This window comes from Coregonus clupeaformis, chromosome 30 (assembly GCF_020615455.1).
Source record: "Coregonus clupeaformis isolate EN_2021a chromosome 30, ASM2061545v1, whole genome shotgun sequence".
In the NCBI taxonomy this organism is placed as follows: domain Eukaryota; kingdom Metazoa; phylum Chordata; class Actinopteri; order Salmoniformes; family Salmonidae; genus Coregonus; species Coregonus clupeaformis.
The window spans coordinates 18538698-18558937 of record NC_059221.1 but is presented as its reverse complement, the minus strand read 5'-3'; the positions used below and the strand labels follow the sequence as shown (position 1 = coordinate 18558937).

The window sequence follows — 20240 nt, the reverse complement described above, 5'->3', positions numbered from 1 at the left end:
CAACCCTGGCGTTGCAAATGCCATGCTCTACCAACTGAGCTACACGGGGCACTGTAAAGTGCCTCTATCTGACAATGTCAAGGGAGATGTTCAAGTACTTTACCTCACAAGCTGCATGCCTGGAATGGTTTTCCCTACTTGTGGAGTGTATCATTTGGGAGTTTAGTACCTCTACAGAACAGCATCCGTCTATCCATACGGCCCCTTAATGTGAAAAACAGCTGTGCGTGTTTGTGCGTGCATGTCGAGGTCTTCTGTAGTGGGCTGGGGGAGGGGGACAGGGAGCAGAGGGGTGGACTGTCAAAGGTGTGTGTGTGTGTGTGACTAGGCAGTGACTGTGTACAGTGCTCTCTGGACAGTGTGTGTTATGTGATAGTGATATGATTCAGATGAAGTGCAAACATTGTGTGTGGAAGGTCAGAGTTATCTAGTGGTCCCCTGTGGCTGCAAACAGCCAGCCCTATACCTAGGGGGGCATATAGCTCTACATGACAGAGAGACAGCTAGTCCCCTCAGATAAAAACACACACACACACATACCTACTCTCTCTCTCACAAACACACAAACACAGACTCTCTTTCTCACACATGCATGGAGGGCTGTGGAGAGCTGTCTGAGAGCCCAGATCCTGGAGTGGGCTCCCTCTGCTCTCTGCAAACATTAGCACCATGAGCCCAACACACACACACACACACACACACACACACACACACACACAAACGCTGACTCTCTCTCTCTCGCTCTCTCACACACACACCCCCACTCACCCCGGGTCAACAGCAGCATCTCAGCACTACTCATGGCATGTCTCCCTCATGCTTTATGGATTCACATATTTGCTTTTATGATTTTCTTTCTTCATCTCCCTCTCTGCCGTAAATGTAAATGTCAGTAGCCAGATTAAGGCTGGGCAGGTGCCTCCCCCACATCCTGCCTTGTGCGTATGGTTTTCACATATGTAGCTCTGCTACTAGGCTTGTGTTTGCATTACGCTGCTGCTAGGCAGGGTAAGGGTCAGGACTGACATGGAATGGAACCGCTGGTTTTCACATTCAGCTTCTGTTCAGAAGCTATTCAGTCTTTGAGCTGTGCTCCTCACCCATACAGAACCATACGGCCCTGCTCTATGGATCTGGCTAACCTCTAGGCTTTGAGGCAATGAATCAGGGCTGTAGTTCAACTTCCTTCACCTTTGTTCTATTGTGTTTAGCCCCCATAACCGCCCCTTACCCCTTTGCCCCACCCTCGCCCCTCCTCCCGGAGGACATTCTCATGACAGACATGTGACCTTGAGACGACCCCCTGGGGTGGGGCTGAGGGGGTGCAGTAGGGGTGAGGGTTTCGTTGTGGGGCCAGGGTGCTCTTTGGGCCTGTCACCCTGCGAATAGATATACGGGTGTAGAGAGGTGGGAGGGGCCCAACAGATGATAGAGCCATCAGCTTTCATGTTACCACAGCGACCCGTGACATGTGACATCACACAGCTATCTCTCTCTCACGCCACCGCCAGTCGCCAGGATCCCATGGTCCCTCCGGAGATTTACTGTCACCTTTATTTTGGAAGTGATAACTGATTCTTAGACAAGACGCGTAGGTGATGTATGTCACATAGGGTCGTGGTCCTGAACGCAGCCCTGAAACGAGACATTTAGAATATTATTACACTGTGGCGATGTGTTTTCAATCAGAGGTTCAAATATGTACTAATGCCCTACTCCAGGGTTTCCCAAACTCGGTCCTCGGGACCCCAAGGGGTTCACGTTTTGGTTTTTGCCCTAGTACTACACAGCTGATTCAAATGATAAACTAATCATCAAGCTTTGATCATTTGAATCAGCTGTGGTTAGCGAAAAAAACAAAATGTGCACCCCTTGGGGTCCCGAGGACTGAATTTGGGAAACACTGCCCTACACCATGGTCAGAAAAAAGACAAAATCCTTGTTAGCATGTGGATTTAACATTGAGATCCTCAATGGCATGTTTGAGACAATATTATCTATAGTGAGCTCATTTGAAATGCTATACTACCATCATATTGACTTTTTCATACAATACAGTAATATCTAACCTCAGTGAGTTTAATACAGTAATGTTAACACTTTGTGTGTCTCTCTGTCCGGTCAGATCCGTGTGGACGGTCCTCCTCACGGTGGGGTGCAGTATGAGACGATGTTGGTCATCAAGGACGGCAGCCCCATCCTCAGAGACATGGCCTTCTCTCTGGACCACAACTACCTCTACGTCATGTCAGAGAGACAGGTGAGTGAAGCAACACACACACACTCATTGACGCACACGTACCCACGCACACACACACAATGCTGCTGTTCGGTAGAAGACAGATCACAGGGGTACATTGTGACTGTACGTACAGCTGATATCAAGCAGTTTGGAAATGATACATCAAAAAGTGGCACCCTGGTGTGTGTGTTTGCACGCTCTGGTAGCCACCCTCCCCACCCCCTTGTTGGAAACTATAAATAACCAGGGTGGCACGCAAGCGGGGTGGAGAGGGATGTAGGGTAGAGAGTGAGAAGAGTGAGATGAACACAGAGAGAGAGAGAGAGAGATGAACACAGAGAGAGAGAGAGAGAGAGAGAGAGAGAGAGAGAGAGAGAGAGAGAGAGAGAGAGAGAGAGAGAGAGAGAGAGAGAGAGAGAGAGAGAGAGAGAGAGAGAGAGAGAGAGAGAGAGAGAGAGAGAGAGAGAGAGAGAGAGAGAGAGAGAGAGAGAGAGAGAGAGAGAGAACTGGCTGCGTGGTCTGAAGAAAGAAAGAGTGAGTGATGAGGGGAAGAGGGACAGCTGGAGGAGTGAGGAGGAGGAGGAGACAAAGTGCAAGGTCACCCCGTCACCACACTTCTAATGAAGTGACAAAGCGTGGCCACCACCATCAGCAGCAGCTGATAGCAGATAGCCATCAATAGGCCCTCATATTAAACAGGCTCAGAGGAGAAGAGAGCAAAGCCTCAAAGACATCCGGCTACACAGCATTACACTGTCATACAGAGGTGATAGATAACTATCTCTCCTCTCCTCCTATCTTCATCTTTAAAGAGAAAACAACTGGCCTCCATTGGGCTTGAGGAGGGACTGAGGCAAGTCACACAAGGTAGGAGACTGGCTCAGGATAAGACAAGGCTTTAATACAGTGGCAGCCAGCTACTGACTACTCTATCTAGACGACCTGCCATCACCAACAGCCCGTGTAGTCTCCTCTAGTCACATGATCATGAAAGCAAAGGAATGGGCATCCCTGATTGGGCTGATTCCTGCACATGCCCAGTGTATGTTGCTTGGCTGCTGGTAGGTGTTTATGTATTTTAGACTGTCTTCCATTTCCATATCTTCCGTTTGTGCTTGGGACTCGGTGCTGGCTTTGATTTGTCATCTCCGTAGGGTCCTTTTCTTCACTCAGTCATGTGTGAAGAAGAGTAGTGACGTGACCATTGTTGTTGATGTCACTAGTATTCTGGCAGTGGGCGCCTGTCTCTCTCTCTCTCTCTCTCTCTCTCTCTCTCTCTCTCTCTCTCTCTCTCTGTCTCTGTCTCTGTCTCTGTCTCTGTCTCTGTCTCTGTCTCTGTCTCTCTCTCTGTCTCTCTGTCTCTGTCTGTCTGTCTCTCCAGGTGCTAGTGGGGGCATATAGAATGTGGATGAGGACGTCACACTGCCATTGACTTGTTGCCATGCTTGTTGCTGTGCATGTTCAAGAGGTCTGCTTCTCAGTCACACTTCACAGAGTAATGGGATTAGGATTCAGCCCAAGTCAGACACGCTCTATACTACACACCCACAACTCTCCCTCCCTCTCTCTCTTTCTTTCTCTCTCTCCGTCTCTGTCTCTCTGTCCATCGCTACCCCCTGTCTTTCTCTCTTTCCTGTAACTCTCAGCGAATACTGACATTCTGCCTTAGCCTCTCTAGCCTACTTCATTGGGACATGGCTATTGGTTGAGCTTATCGTCATGTCAATGTTCTGATTGTATCTCTAAGTGTGATGATCTATCATGTGATGTCTCTATGTAACATGCTGTTTTTTTCTCACGCAGAAGGAGATAATTTCTTAGTACAGGGTAGTCCGAATGATACAATATCTCCTATCACTGCTACTACAGAATATAGCCATGAGGAAACCTGGGATGGTCGTCATTAGACCAGACCATTACCACAACATTCCTAGACTAATAGTGAATAACATTGTACATTGTATACAGCCAGTCATTTGACAATGACTCATTGCCTTAAAGAGCACATAATACTGACATCACTACCCTTATTCCACTGTGTCTACTGCCCATATGATGCCATGATCACAGCTTCACAACATCATGGGTTCCCTCTGATAGAGAGAACACCCTGTTCCATCATTGAGGCGTTGGAGGCGAAACACATGATTTAAGTAGATGATGAATGAAGGGGGGGGTGATAGCAAATTGAAGAGGGGAGAGCGGACAGATTTGGCTCCAGTTGTTGCTTCCTACTCGGAATAACAATGAGACTTTGTGTGTGTGTCTGGCGCAGGGATGAGGAGGCTGAGAGAGAGAGAGAGAGAGAGAGAGAGAGGGAGAGAGAGGGAGAGAGAGAGAGAGAGAGAGAGAGAGAGAGAGGGAGAGAGAGGGGAGAGAGAGGGGAGAGAGAGAGAGAGAGAGAGAGAGAGAGAGAGAGAGAGAGAGAGAGAGAGAGAGAGAGAGAGAGACCCCCAGCCTCTTTGTTTGATGAGGTGTTATAGGAGAGAACATAATGAGATGAAACCCTCCCTCTCCCATCCTACTCTCGGGACTGTTTCCTCAGTAGAACTGTATACTAACCAGGGCAAGTTTACTAGCTTTAGATACCGCAGGGTGCAAAACGCAAGATAAACATTCTCTCTCAGAGGAATTGGTTTAGCCGATTACATACAGTACAGTAGGCTACATGTATGATGGGCGGCAGTTAGCCTAGTGGGTAAGAGCGTTGGGCCAGTAACCAAAAGGTCACTAGGTCGAATCCCTGAGCTGGCTAGGTGAAAATCTGTCGTTGTGCCATTGAGCAAGCCACTAACCTTAATTGCTCCTGTAAGTCGCTATGGATAAGAGTGTCCGCTAAATGACTACAATGTAAATGATGTCTGCAACTCACAAGGCTTTGCTACAGCAGGCTGAAACCACACAGTTTATGGCTAATGTTATGTAGGTTTCTAACTGAACATCTCTCCACCACATCCATCATCCTGTGGCCCTATCAATAACACAACTCTGATCTTGTCTGGACCAAATATCTCACTGCACTCTGATCCTGCCGTTATCAAATATCCCATTTACAAGTGCAGAGCTCATATTTCACCAGGCTGTCTGCCTCTCTGTGGCTCTGCTTTAAATCACTAGCCTTATCTACGCCATACTCCTTCTCATATTATTTGTCCTATATTTTGCATGGCGGATATGATGTGATATACAGTGATCCACATTCATATTTTATCTGTGAGGGTATGCATAAGTACCTGCGTAGATGACTGTGAGAATGCGTGTTCTCTCTTAGCTCTCCCTGCATGAGGCCGGCTCAGTACTGAGCTCCCCTCTAGTGACTTCCATCATCCAGCCTCCGGCTGTTCCTTATAGCGCTAGCTATTATACTGGTATTACTGCTGTATAGGAACACAACACACACACGCATAGTCACATACGGTGGGGAAAAAAAGTATTTAGTCAGCCACATATTGTGCAAGTTCTCCCACTTAAAAAGATGAGAGAGGCCTGTAATTTTCATCATAGGTACACGTCAACTATGACAGACAAATTGAGGAATACAAATCCAGAAAATCACATTGTAGGATTTTTAATGAATTTATTTGCAAATTATGGTGGAAAATAAGTATTTGGTCACCTACAAACAAGCAAGATTTCTGGCTCTCACAGACCTGTAACTTCTTCTTTAAGAGGCTCCTCTGTCCTCCACTCGTTACCTGTATTAATGGCATCTGTTTGAACTTGTTATCAGTACAAAAGACACCTGTCCACAACCTCAAACAGTCACACTCCAAACTCCACTATGGCCAAGACCAAAGAGCTGTCAAAGGACACCAGAAACAAAATTGTAGACCTGCACCAGGCTGGGAAGACTGAATCTGCAATAGGTAAGCAGCTTGGTTTGAAGAAATCAACTGTGGGAGCAATTATTAGGAAATGGAAGACATACAAGACCACTGATAATCTCCCTCGATCTGGGGCTCCACGCAAGATCTCACCCTGTGAGGTCAAAATGATCACAAGAACGGTGAGCGAAAATCCCAGAACCACACGGGGGACCTAGTGAATGACCTGCAGAGAGCTGGGACCAAAGTAACAAAGCCTACCATCAGTAACACACTACGCCGCCAGGGACTCAAATCCTGCAGTGCCAGACGTGGCCCCCTGCTTAAGCCAGTACATGTCCAGGCCCGTCTGATGTTTGCTAGAGTGCATTTGGATGATCCAGAAGAGGATTGGGAGAATGTCATATGGTCAGATGAAACCAAAATATTACTTTTTGGTAAAAACTCAACTCGTCGTGTTTGGAGGACAAAGAATGCTGAGTTGCATCCAAAGAACACCATACCTATTGTGAAGCATGGGGGTGGAAACATCATGCTTTGGGGCTGTTTTTTCTGCAAAGGGACCAGGACGACTGATCCGTGTAAAGGAAAGAATGAATGGGGCCATGTATCGTGAGATTTTGAGTGAAAACCTCCTTCCATCAGCAAGGGCATTGAAGATGAAACGTGGCTGGGTCTTTCAGCATGACAATGATCCCAAACACACCGCCCGGGCAACAAAGGAGTGGCTTCGTAAGAAGCATTTCAAGGTCCTGGAGTGGCCTAGCCAGTCTCCAGATCTCAACCCCATAGAAAATCTTTGGAGGGAGTTGAAAGTCCGTGTTGCCCAGCAACAGCCCCAAAACATCACTGCTCTAGAGGAGATATGCATGGAGGAATGGGCCAAAATACCAGCAACAGTGTGTGAAAACCTTGTGAAGACTTACAGAAAACGTTTGACCTGTGTCATTGCCAACAAAGGGTATATAACAAAGTATTGAGAAACTTTTGTTATTGACCAAATACTTATTTTCCACCATAATTTGCAAATAAATTCATTTTCTGTAAAGAAAAAAATCTAATTTTGTCTGTCATAGTTGACGTGTACCTATGATGAAAAGTACAGGCCTCTCTCATCTTTTTAAGTGGGAGAACTTGCACAATTGGTGGCTGACTAAATATTTTTCCTAGAAAAAAAGGTGCCATCTAGAACGTAAAAGTGTTCTTCGACTGTTCCCATAGGAGAACCCTTTGAAGAACCTTTGTTGGTTCCAGGTAGAACCCTTTTGGCTCGAAGTAGAACTATTTTGGGTTCAATGTAGAAACCACTGTGGAAAGGGTTCTAGATAGCACCTTTTTTTCTAAGAGTGTATAGATATGAATGCCACAATAATTATACATGTACAGATTGTTTATGCATCGTTTTCTCTTCATTCAACCCGCACACCACCCGCCCACCACCAGCCACCCGCCCACCACCCACCACCCGCCCTTCGTTCACACAATATTTCATGACCCTAAACCTGCCCGCCCCGCGGATATAACCACGGAGACAACAGGTTATGAGTCAACCCGCGCATCACTAACACACACAACACAGACACACACTGACTGATTTGGATCCTATCAAAGAGCACCTGTCTGCCAATAACGTGTCACGTTGTCTCTGTGGCCCTGCCAACCAGGGGATCTAGAGGAGATACTGTCAGAATGGAGGGATATTGCCTGGAGCCACTCTACAGCTCTCTACTCTCTACACAAACACTACATTAGCATATCAATAAAAACACGGGTTACATAACACGTTCACAGGGTTGGTTGACTCTCGATGTTCCTCAGGTCTCAACCGAATGAGGTAAATTCGCTTTTAGTTTTAATGCACCCCACTGCTAGAACAATTTGCAGATCTCATTAAAATGGGATGTTCTGGTGCAGCTCAGGCAGTTTAGCAGAAAAATGTAACTGTTGTTTATGATTGTGTTTTTGCTTTTAAAATAAAGGTTAAATCAAAAATAGGCCTCTATAGGAACACCCTACGTTATTGCATCAAGTCACCATGAGAAGCCATCTGCAAAGAAGAGAAGAGAGGGGAGTCTTCAGACTGAATGGACTGAATGGACAACACTGAATATAGATTCAGTTCATCAAGCACTACAGATCTGTCTGACAGCTCTGTCGGGGTGGAGAGATAGAGAGAGAGGGAGAGATAGAGAGAGACGGCCAGAGAGACATTGTGGGATGAGTCCTCCCAGCGGAGCTCTGTTCTGATAGAGGGGAGAAAGTGAGGAGAGAGTAAAGTCAGATGAGATAGAGAGGGGGAGGGAGACGGAGACGAGAGAGGCAGAGAGACGGAGAGACAATTCATCTAGGTGGACTGTTGTTTCTTGCTTCTAGCCGCTGCTGTATTCTGGGTAGAATAAGGTCAGAGCTGTCACCACCGCTGTGTTCAGCAGGAAAACAATCAACTCTCACAGCGCTCTGTGTTTACCACAGCAGCACAACCATTTGGAGAACAGACACACAGCATATGATAATAATAATTTGGTGGATGCTTATATTTGTCCTATTTCACACATGTACAAGTGTGTATTAACACGCATGTGTGAATTGGAAATGTGTTTTTTGCATATCCCAACTCCCTGTGAGACACCCTCGGAGAGTGTGATGCATATGATGCAGGTCTGGCAGCTTGTCCTCCTGCGCCAGGCAGCCCACGGTCACAGGCAAGCGGGGCACCGGGCAGGCAGGACCGTACCGGACCAGCCGGCCAAACCAGACCAGATGAACCCAAGGCCTGCTCAGTGGGTGCACACACACCTAGTAGACCCCCGCAATATGCAACTTTTCAGGAACCAATATACACAATCAGTTAGGAAAGCAAAGGCTAGCTTTTTCAAACAGATATTTGCATCCTGTAGCACTATCTCCAAAAAGTTTTGGGACACTGTAAAGTCCATGGAGAATAAGAGCACCTCCTCCCAGCTGCCCACTGCACTGAGGCTAGGAAACACTGTCACCACCGATAAATCTACAATAATCGAGAATTTCAACAAGCATTTTGCTATGGCTGGCCATGCTTTCCACCTGGCTACCACTACCCCGACCACCAGCTCTGCTCCCTCCGCTGCAACTTGCCCATGCCCCCCCCACTTCTCCTTCACACAAATTCAGACAGCTGATGTTCTGAAAGAGCTGAAAAATCTGGACCCCTACAAATCAGCTGGGCTAGACAATCTGGACCCTTTCTTTCTAAAATTAGCTGCCGAAATTGTCGCAACCCCTATTACTAGCCTGTTCAACCTCTCTTTCGTAACGTCTGAGATCCCCAGAGATTGGAAAGCTGCCGCGGTCATCCCCCTCTTCAAAGGGGGTGACACTCTAGATCCAAACTGTTACAGACCTATATCCATCCTGCCCTGCCTTTCGAAAGTATTTCAAAGCCAAGTTAACAAACAGATCACCGACCATTTCGAATCCCACCGCTATGCAATCCGGTTTCCGAGCTGGTCATGGGTGCACCTCAGCCACGCTCAAGGTCCTAAACAATATTATAACGGCAATCGATAAAAGACAGTACTGCGCAGCCGTCTTCATCGACCTGGCCAAGGCTTTCGACTCTGTCAACCACCGCATTCTTATTGGCAGACTAAATAGCCTTGGTTTCTCTAATGACTGCCTCGCCTGGTTCACCAACTACTTCTCAGATAGAGTTCAATGTGTCAAATCGGAGAGCCTGTTGTCTGGACCTCTGGCTGTCTCTATGGGGGTGCCACAGGGTTCAATTCTCAGGCCGACTCTATTCTCTGTGTATATCAATGATGTCGCTCTTGCTGCTGGTGACGCTCGAATCCACCTCTATGCGGACGACACCATTTTGTATACATCTGGCCCTTCATTGGACACTGTGTTAACAAACCTCCAAACGAGCTTCAACGCCATACAACACTCCTTCCGTAGCCTCCAACTGCTCTTAAACACTAGTAAAACTAAATGCATGCACTTCAATCGAACGCTGCTTGCACCTGCCCACCCGACTAGAATCACTACTCTCGGCGGGTCTGACCTAGAGTATGTGGACAACTACAAATACCTAGGTGTCTGGTTAGACTGTAAACTCTCCTTCCAGACTCATATTAAGCATCTCCTTCCAGACTTCCTATTTCACAACAAAGCCTCCTTCACTCATGCTGCCAAACATGCCCTCATAAAACGGACTATCTTACCGATCCTTGACTTCGGCGATGTCATTTACAAAATAGCATCCAACACTCTACTCAGCAAATTGGATGTAGTCTATCACAGTGCCATCCATTTTGTCACCAAAGCCCCATATACTGCCCACCATTGTGACCTGTACGCTCTTGTTGGTGGGCCTTAACTACATATTAGTCGCCAAACCCACTGGCTCCAGATCATCTATAAATCACTGCTAGGCAAATCCCTGTCTTATCTTAGCTCACTGGTCACCATAGCAACACCCACCCGTAGTCTGCGCTCCAGTAGGTATATCTCACTGGTCATCCTCAAAGCCAACACCTCCTTTGGCCGCCATTCCTTCCAGTTCTCTGCTGCCAATGACTGGAACGAACTGCAAAAATCTCTGAAGCTGGAGACTCTTATCTCCCTCACTAACTTTAAGCGTCAGTTGTCAGAGCAGCTTACCGATCACTGCACATGTACACAGCCATTCTGAAATTAGCCCACCCAATTACCTCATCCCCATATTGTTATTTATTTTGCTAATTTGCACCCCAGTATCTCTATTTGCACATCATCTTTTGCACATCTATCATTCCAGTGTTAATTATGAAATTGTAACTATTTTTGCACTATGGCCTATTTATTTATTGCCTTACTTCCATAACTTACTACATTCGCACACACTGTATATATATTTTCTGTTGTATTTTTGACTTTATGTTTTTTTTACCCCATATGTAACTCTGTGTTGTTGTTTTTATCGCACTGCTTTGCTTTATCTTGGCCAGGTCGCAGTTGTAAATGAGAACTTGTTCTCAACTGGCTTACCTGGTTAAATAAAACAATTTAAACACACACCCCTAAAGGCTCGACCACACCTGTAGCGTTGGCCAGCCGAGAGAACTTAGTTTCAATTCAGTTTCATGTTTTATTAGTCGTATGTACCGGATACCCACAGTAAACACCGTGCGCTCTCTCTCCTCTAGAACTATAGCATTCTCCATAGCGCCTCAGGACTAAGACGCCGCTGGGAGATATTTCAAGTTGTTGTTGTTATTGTCCTCTCCACACTCACAACAGAGGAGGAGAGAGTCATTATGCATTGCAGACTGTAGCTGTAGTCAGACAGAGAGAGACAGAGAGAGAGGGGCAGGCTGGGGAATAGGACTGGCTTTGAGCACATAAAGAAAAAGAGAGAGAGAGAGAGAGAGAGAGAAATAGAGGGAGAGAGAGAGAGAGACACGCACACACAGCACCACTTCCTCCTACAATTAGATGACAAACAATAATGATAGCAGCACGACACCCTCCCCTCCACACCACCACTGTCTGCTGTCTTACTATCTTCCCCTGACAAACAGAACCAACTCCAGCCAGCCTGATGCCTTGAACTGGCACTCACCAACTCCCCCAGACTCTGACTGCTTTAAATAGGCTTGTAAATAATTATTGCAATTAAAGCCTACAATTAGGAGAGTGAAACGGCAGGCCGCCATTAGTGGTTACAAAGGATGCCGGAGGATTCTGTAGACGGGCTGGGAAACACAAACAAAGGCTGGGTGACATTATGCAGTCACACGTACAGACACAGTGAGATACACATGGAGGCAGAGATGACGACTGATGACAGAGTAACATCTTAATTAGTGTTCCTCCATGATTATCCTGCCAGCCCTGCTCTGCTCTGCTCCTGAGCCCTCTACACATCAGAGAGAGAGAGAGAGAGAGAGAGAGAGAGAGAGAGAGAGAGAGAGAGAGAGAGAGGAGAGAGAGAGAGAGAGAGAGACAAACTAGATGGGAAAGTTAAAATCCATTCTTATTCACAGTGAGTAAGAAAACAGCCAAATAAGAATATTGAGTAGAGATGCTTTGCTTTGCACCTAATCACCTAATCAGTGTAATCAGAGATGAAGAGATACGTTTCTGGATAATTGGGGCCTGAAACAAGTTCAAGCACATTTGGGTACTCTTTCTCTCCAAGTTCATGGACAACTTTGTGTCTGTTGTCTCTGATAGTGAATGATCAACTGACCACACTAGACATACAGACTTCATACCATCTAGCTACAGGTCATTCATTGTAAGGTGATCCACAGTGTAGTGAGGGAGAGAGAAAGAGAGAAGTGAAGTGAATTATTACATTGGTTCCTTGTTGTTAAATGACACCACAGCTCTCCAAGGCATAAATAATAATACAACTTTTTAAAAAGAAAAGTAATTTTTTCTTTGCGGTTTAATTATTTAATCTGTTTATTTGTTTTCTCCTTCAAATGTATCATTGCATGAGAACCTGAAGGACAGCATAAGCTAACACATACAGTACCAGTCAAAAGTTTGGAACTCGGTAGTGAGTGTTGCAACCAAGGACAGAAGGTTTTTACGCGCTACAGCACTTGGCGGACCCGTTCTGTGAGCTTGTGTGGCCTGAGCCGTTGTTGCTCCTAGACGTTTCCACTTCAAAATAACAGCACTTACAGTTGACCGGGGCAGCTCTAGTAGGGCAGAAATTTGACAAACTGACTCGTTGGAAAGGTGGCATCCTATGACGGTGCCACGTTGAAAGTCACTGAGCTCTTCAGTAAGGTCATTCTACTGCCAATGTTTGTCTATGGCGATTGCATGGCTGTGTGCTCGATTTTATACAACTGTCAGCAACGGGTGTGGCTGAAATAGCCGACACCACTAATTTGAAGGGGTGTCCACATACATTTGTATACAGTTGAAGTTGTAAGCCATTTTGCCACAACTTTGGAAGTATGCTTGGGGTCATTGTCCATTTGGAAGACCATTTGCGACCAACATCTCAAGACATTAGTCAGGAAGTTAAAGCTTGGTTCTTCCAAATGGACAATGACCCCAAGCATACTTCCAAAGTTGTGGCAAAATGGCTTAAGGACAACAAAGTCAAGGTATTGTAGTGGCCATCACAAAGCCCTGACTTCAATCCTATAGAAAATGTGTGGGCAGAAATGAAAAAGCGTGTGCGAGCAAGGAGGCCTACAAACCTGACTCAGTTACACCAGCTCTGTCAGAAAATTCACCCAACTTATTATGGGAAGCTTGTGGAAGGCTACCCGAAACGTTTGACCCAAGTTAAACAATTTAAAGGCAATGCTACCAAATACTAATTGAGTGTATGTAAACTTCTGACCCACTGGGAATGTGATGATATAAATAAAATCATTCTCTCTACTATTATTCTGACATTTCACATTCTTAAAATAAAGTGGTGATCCTAACTGACCTAAGACAGGGAATTTTTACTAGGATTAAATGTCAGGAATTGTGGAAAGCTGAGTTTTAAAGTATTTGGCTAAGGTGTATGTAAACTTCAGACTTCAACTGCATATTTGCTACTGCTCTACTAAAAAAATATTGGTCGACCAACAGCCTATCGACCAAACAATCGACCAGTCGACTAATTGGGGTCAGCCCTAAAACAGACACATTAGAGACAGAACCTCTTCTCCTTTTTATTGTAGGATTGTGATATGTGATTAATCAGCATTGACACTAGTTCATTTTGAATAAATGTAAAGATTAAAACAAGTTTAAACACTTCAAAGAATCAACACTTCATCACTTCAAAATGTACAAATAAACAAACTCGTATGTAAAGATTAGACATCTTAGTCTAAACAACATTATATACCGTAATTGAGCAGTAACAAGTAGGCTATTATTACTAAAGCATAATTTCAGCTGGCCAACGTTGCTCCACTGATCCTTGATCTACTGGGTGAGCAGAGTTCTATTCCAGCCCAGCAATAGCATACTTGATTATCAACTCATTAGATTTGATAAATTGAATCAGGTGTGTTATTGCTGAGCTGAAACATAACCCTGCACACCCAGCAGACCTCCAGCAGGGTTGGACTACCCGAATGGAAAACAGTGACGCACAATACACACAGCACCCCCTCTACAGGCGTGTGGGGGATGATTTCTTGAAATGTAACATCCAATCAAAGTCTTGCTGCTGGGAGCCAGCGGACCATTCAAACCGTTTTTGCAATACAAAATTCTCCAGACCTCCAAGGGAGGCGTGACTACGATGTGATTTTTGAGGTATGGCAACACGAGACTAATATCAGACAGACCACCCTTGGCATGGGACCTCCTCTATTGACTAATATCACTAATAACCCATCTAAACCAGGAAGCATGGTAAGGTCTCATATGAGGCTATGGCTGTTTACTAGCAATTATTTTACCATCTTCAGCTGCATGGATGGTGCAGCCTTGGCTATTCAGTGAGTAGTCTTTAATTGACCTGAGCTTAGTGGAGAGGGTGGGGGTGTGGGGGGTGAAGGAAAGGGAAAGGGGGAAGCGGAAGAGGGGAGAAGGGAGCAGGGGGAAGTCTGGGACCTCCGTGAGCTTTGCTCCCTCCTAATAATTAATGCGTTGATGAGGGCTGACAGGACGTGTGCTGCTATCAGATAATGAGGTTAGGATTGGACCATGGTTCCAGAGCACACAACCTGATTAACACTAATCCTGGCTTAAGTCAATTAACAATGCATACTCAGGGATTTATGCTAATGAGCTAGCTGCTTTGTTAGCAGGGGTGAAGGAACTCGGTGACCGTGGCGTTCACACGTCAGACAGAGGAACGTGGCAGGAACATGGCTAACAAGACTAGGAGTGGCCTCTCGAAATAGAGAGTAGAAACACACATATGGCATGTAAACACACTCAGCATGCACACACACACACAGCCGTTAGTCATACAGATGGATTCCATGCATCTCGTGACCCAATCAGCACCCACCATCCCCAGGCTGACCCTGTCAAGTGACCCCTGTGGTTTGATATACAATCTCAGTTGACCTCTGACCCTCCATCCCCTGACCTAACCGACCAGAGAGAGCACAGACACTCTCAGTCTCACATACGCATTTATATACACACACACACACACTGCTGCATGTTGCAGTGAGCGAGACTGCAGTGAGCAGTTAGCTGGGGGGATTGAAAATGATTTCTGTGGAATGAGGGATGGTTGTATTGACGGGCATTTATCCTGGTTTGTCAAGGTGTCAATATCAAGTGAAGCTGTCAGCCGGTTGGCCCTCACCCCTGCGGCCTGCGGCAGCCAACCTGACCCCAGTACAGCCCTAACATATATAACATCTCAGGTGAAGGTTGAAGCCATGTTTATTAGGGACTGTTGTAGGAACAACTGACTGGCTGACTGGTTGGCTGACTGGCTGGCTGGCTTAACTGATATAATGTCGTGTAGAGTAGAGTAGTGTAGTCTAGTATAGTGTACTGTAGTCTAGTGTAGTGTAGTCTAGTGTTGTGTAGTGTAGTCTACTGTTGTGTAGTCTAGTGTAGTGTAGTGTAGTCTAGTGTAGTCTAGTCTGGTGTTGTGTAGTGTAATCTACTTTAGTTTAGTCTAGTGTACAATCGTGGTCAAAAGTTTTGAGAATGACACAAGTATTGGTCTTCACAAACTTCGCTGCTTCAGTGTTATGAGATAGATTTGTCAGATGTTACTATGGTATACTGAAGTATAATTACAAGCATTCCATAAGTGTCAAAGGCTTTTATTGACAATTACATTAAGTTTATGCAAAGAGTCGATATTTGCAGTGTTGACCCTTCTTTTTCAAGATCTCTGCAATCCTCTGGCATGCTGTCAATTAACTTCTGGGCCACATCCTGACTGATGGCAGCCCATTCTTGCATAATCAATGCTTGGAGTTTGTCAGAATTTGTGGGGTTTTGTTTGTCCACCCGCCTCTTGAGGATCGACCACAAGTTCTCAATGGGACTAAGGTCTGGGGAGTTTCCTGGCCATGGACCCAAAATGTCGATGTTTTGTTCCCCAAGCCATTTAGTTATCACTTTTGCCTTATGGCAAGGTGCTCCATCATGCTGGAAAAGGCATTGGTCGTCACCAAACTGCTCTTGGATGGTTGGGAGAAGTTGCTCTCTGAGGATGTGTTGGTACCATTCTTTATTCATGGCTGTGTTCTTAGGCACAATTGTGAGTGAGCCCACTCCCTTGGCTGAGAAGCAACCCCACACATGAATGGTCTCAGGATGCTTTAATGTTGGCATGACACAGGACTGATGGTAGCGCTCACCTTGTCTTCCCCGGACAAGGTGTTTTCCGGATGCCCCAAACAATTGGAAAGAGGATTCATCAGAGAAAATGACTTTACCCCAGTGCTCAGTAGTCCAATCCCTGTACCTTTTGCAGAATATCAGTCTGTCCCTGATGTGGGACAGACTGATATTGTGGCTTCTTTGCTGCCCTTCTTGACACCAGGCCATCCTCCAAAAGTCTTCGCCTCACTGTGTGTGCAGATGCACTCACACCTGCCTGCTGCCATTCCTGAGCAAGCTCTGCACTGGTGGTGCCCCGATCCCACAGCTGAATCAACTTTAGGAGACGGTCCTGGCGCTTGCTGGACTTTCTTGGGCACCCTGACGCCTTCTTCACAACAATTAAACCTCTCTCCTTGAAGTTCTTGATGATCCGATAAATGGTTGATTTAGGTGCAATCTTACTAGCAGCAATATCCTTGCCTGTGAAGCCCTTTTTGTGCAAAGCAATGATGACGGCACGTGTTTCCTTGCAGGTAACCATGGTTAACAGAGGAAGAACAATGATTTCAAGTACCACCCTCCTGTTAAAGCTTCCAGTCGGTTATTCTAACTCAATCAGCATGACAGAGTGATCTCCATCCTTGTCCTCGTCAACACTCTCACCTGTGTTAACGAGAGAATCACTGACATGATGGCAGCTGGTCCTTTTGTGGCAGAGCTGAAATGCAGTGGAAATGTTTTTTGGGGATTAAGTTCATTTTCATGGCAAAGAGGGACTTTGCAATTAATTGCAATTCATCTGATCACTCTTCATGACATTCTGGAGTATATGCAAATTTCATCATCAAAACTGAGGCAGCAGACTTTGTTCAAATTAGTATTTGTGTCATTCTCAAAACTTTTGACCACGACTGTAGTCTAGTGTAGTGTCGTTTTTAGTGTAGTCTAGTGTCGTCTAGTGCCGTCTAGTGTAGTGTAGTCTAGTGTAGAGTAGTCTAATGTAGTGTGTCCCAGGCCCCTATGTTATAAACAGATCAGTACTAGTCGGGGTGACTACTCCCCTCACCTCCCCCCACTTCAATTTGCTTACCGCCCCAATAGATCCACAGACGATGCAATCGCCATCACTCTGCCCACTGCCCTATCCCATCTGGACAAGAGGAATACCTATGTAAGAATGCTGTTCATTGACTATAGCTCAGCATTCAACACCATAGTACCCTCCAAGCTCATCATTAAGCTTGAGGCCCTGGGTCTGAACCCCACCCTGTGCAACTGGTTCCTGGACTTCCTGATGGGCCGCCCCCAGGTGGTGAAGGTAGGAAACATCACCTCCACTTGGCTGATCCTCAACACTGGGGCCCCACAAGGGTGGGTGCTCAGTCCACTCCTGTACTCCCTGTTAACCCATGACTGTGTGGCCAAGCACGCCTCCAACTCAATCATCAAGTTTCTAGACGACACAACAGTAGTAGGCTTGATTACCAACAATGACGAGACAGCCTACAGGGAGAAGGTGAGGGCTCTGGGAGTGTGGCGCCAGGAAAATAACATCTCACTCAACGTCAACAAAACAAAGGAGATGACTGTGGACTTCAGGAAACAGCAGAGGGTGCACCCCCCTATCCACATCGACGGGACCGCAGTGGAGAAGGTGGAAAGCTTCAAGTTCCTTGGCGTACACATCACTGACAAACTGAAATGGATCACCCACGCAGACAGTGTGGTGAAGAAGGCGCAACAGAGCCTCTCAATTGTGCCTCTGTAAAAGTTTGTGAGGGTTTTAGGTGCCATCCTGTTGGACTGTATCACCGCCTGGTAGGTCAACTGCACCGCCCGCAACCGCAAGGCTCTGCAGAGGGTGGTGCGGTCTGCCCAACGCATTACCGGGGGCAAACTACCCGCCCTCCAGGACACCTACAGCACCCGATGTCACAGGAAGGCCAAAAAGATCATCAAGGACATCAACCAGAAGGCGAGGTCAGTACAGATGCATCAAAGCTGGGACCGAGAGAATGAAAAACAGCTTCTATCTCAAGGCCATCAGACTGTTAAACAGCCATCACTAGAACATTAGAGGCTGCTGCCTATAGACATAGACTAGAAATCACTGGCCACTTTAAGAAATGGAACACTAGTCACTTTAATAATGTTTACATATCTTGAATTTCTCATCTCATATGTATTCTACTGTATCTTAGTCCATGCCGCTCTGACATTGCTCGTCTATATTTGTATATATTCTTAATTCCATTCCTTACTTAGATTTGTGTGTATTGGGTATATGTTGGGAAATTGTTAGTTGTTACTTGTTAGATATTACTGCATTGTCGGAGCTAGAAACACAAGCATTTTGCTACATCCACAATAACATATGTTAAACATGTGTATGTGAACAATAACATTTGATTGTATTTTATTTGATGTACTGCCCATACGTGGACGTGTTGCGTGAACCATCATGGCTCGACCGCCTCACATAGAGCTCTTTGTCCCTACCCCTTCTTCCATATGAACACAGCTGCATGGATTTCATGGTCGCATGGCATCATATATGGTGTTCCATTGTCAAATGTGTCGTGTAGTGGAAAGCCCATTTAAACCCAATGCAAACTCTAATATGGCTGTTTGGCTGTATGATTCCTGGTACTCAAATCGCCATGGCTAGAAAACCCAACCATGGATGGACACAATTGAGGGATTAAGGATGAATTCATGAACCCATCAGAGACCACTACATGGATAGAATACAGCCTCACAGCTCCTATTCAGAAGACATTAACGGGGAATGACTGATATTTGGACATATATATTATAAACAGTGCATTTGGAAAGTATTCAGACCCCTTGACTTTTCCACATTCTGTTACATTACAGCCTTATTTTAAAATGGATTAAATTGTTTTTTCCCCCCTCATCAATCTGCACACAATACCCCATAAAGCGAAAAACATTTAAAAAATATATATATATTTTGGCAAAATAAATAAATACAACTGAAATATGACATTTACATAAGTATTCAGACACTTTACTCAGTACTTTGTTGAAGCACCGTTGGCAGCGATTACAGCCTCAGTCTTCTTGGGTATTTGGGGAGTTTCTCCCATTCTTCTCTGCAGATCCTCTCAAGCTCTGTCAGGTTGGATGGGGAGCATCGCTGCACAGCTATTTTCAGGTCTCTCCAGAGATGTTTGATCGGGTTCAAGTCCGGGCTCTGGCTGGGCCACTCAAGGACATTCAGAAACTTGTCCCGAAGCTACACCTGCGTTGTCTTCCTGTTAGAAGGGGAACCTTAGCCCCAGAACCTTTGCCCAGTTCCTATCAAGCTCTGTCAGGTTGGATGGGGAGCGTCACTGCACAGCTATTTTCAGGTCTCTCCAGAGATGTTCGATCGGGTTCAAGTCCGGGCTCTGGCTGGGCCACTCAAGGACATTCAGAAACTTGTCCCGAAGCTACACCTGCGTTGTCTTCCTGTTAGAAGGGGAACCTTAGCCCCAGAACCTTTGCCCAGTTCCTATCAAGCTCTGTCAGGTTGGATGGGGAGCGTCACTGCACAGCTATTTTCAGGTCTCTCCAGAGATGTTCGATCGGGTTCAAGTCCAGGCTCTGGCTGGGCCACTTAAGGACATTCAGAGACTTGTCCCGAAGCCACTCCTGCATTGTCTTCCTGTTGGAAGGGGAACCTTCGCCCCAGTCTGAGGTCCTGAGCTCTCTGGAGCAGGTTTTCATCAAGAATCTCTCTGTACTTTGCTCCGCTCATCTTTCCCTCGATCATGAATAGTCTCCCAGTCCCTGCCTCTTGTCGTTACGTGACTTTCATTAATATGGTGACTGTTATTTATCGAATCATGTAACTATGTTTAATTGTCACTCGATTAAATTAATCATTAGGAATTTGGGGAACCACGGAAGAAGTTGTTTAACGAGTTACCATC

The 20240-nt window shown here is 45.8% G+C and overlaps 1 protein-coding gene across 1 annotated transcript in view; it reads left to right on the top strand.

Moving 5' to 3' along the window:
* The window catches only part of LOC121545737 (plexin-A2-like), a 294265-nt gene that overhangs the window by 120960 nt on the left and 153065 nt on the right, over positions 1-20240 (top strand). Inside the window, exon 4 of the mRNA XM_041856524.1 lies at positions 2126-2260. Within this exon, the coding sequence (XP_041712458.1) occupies positions 2126-2260 (135 nt within the window). The remainder of the gene's footprint in view (positions 1-2125; positions 2261-20240) is intronic.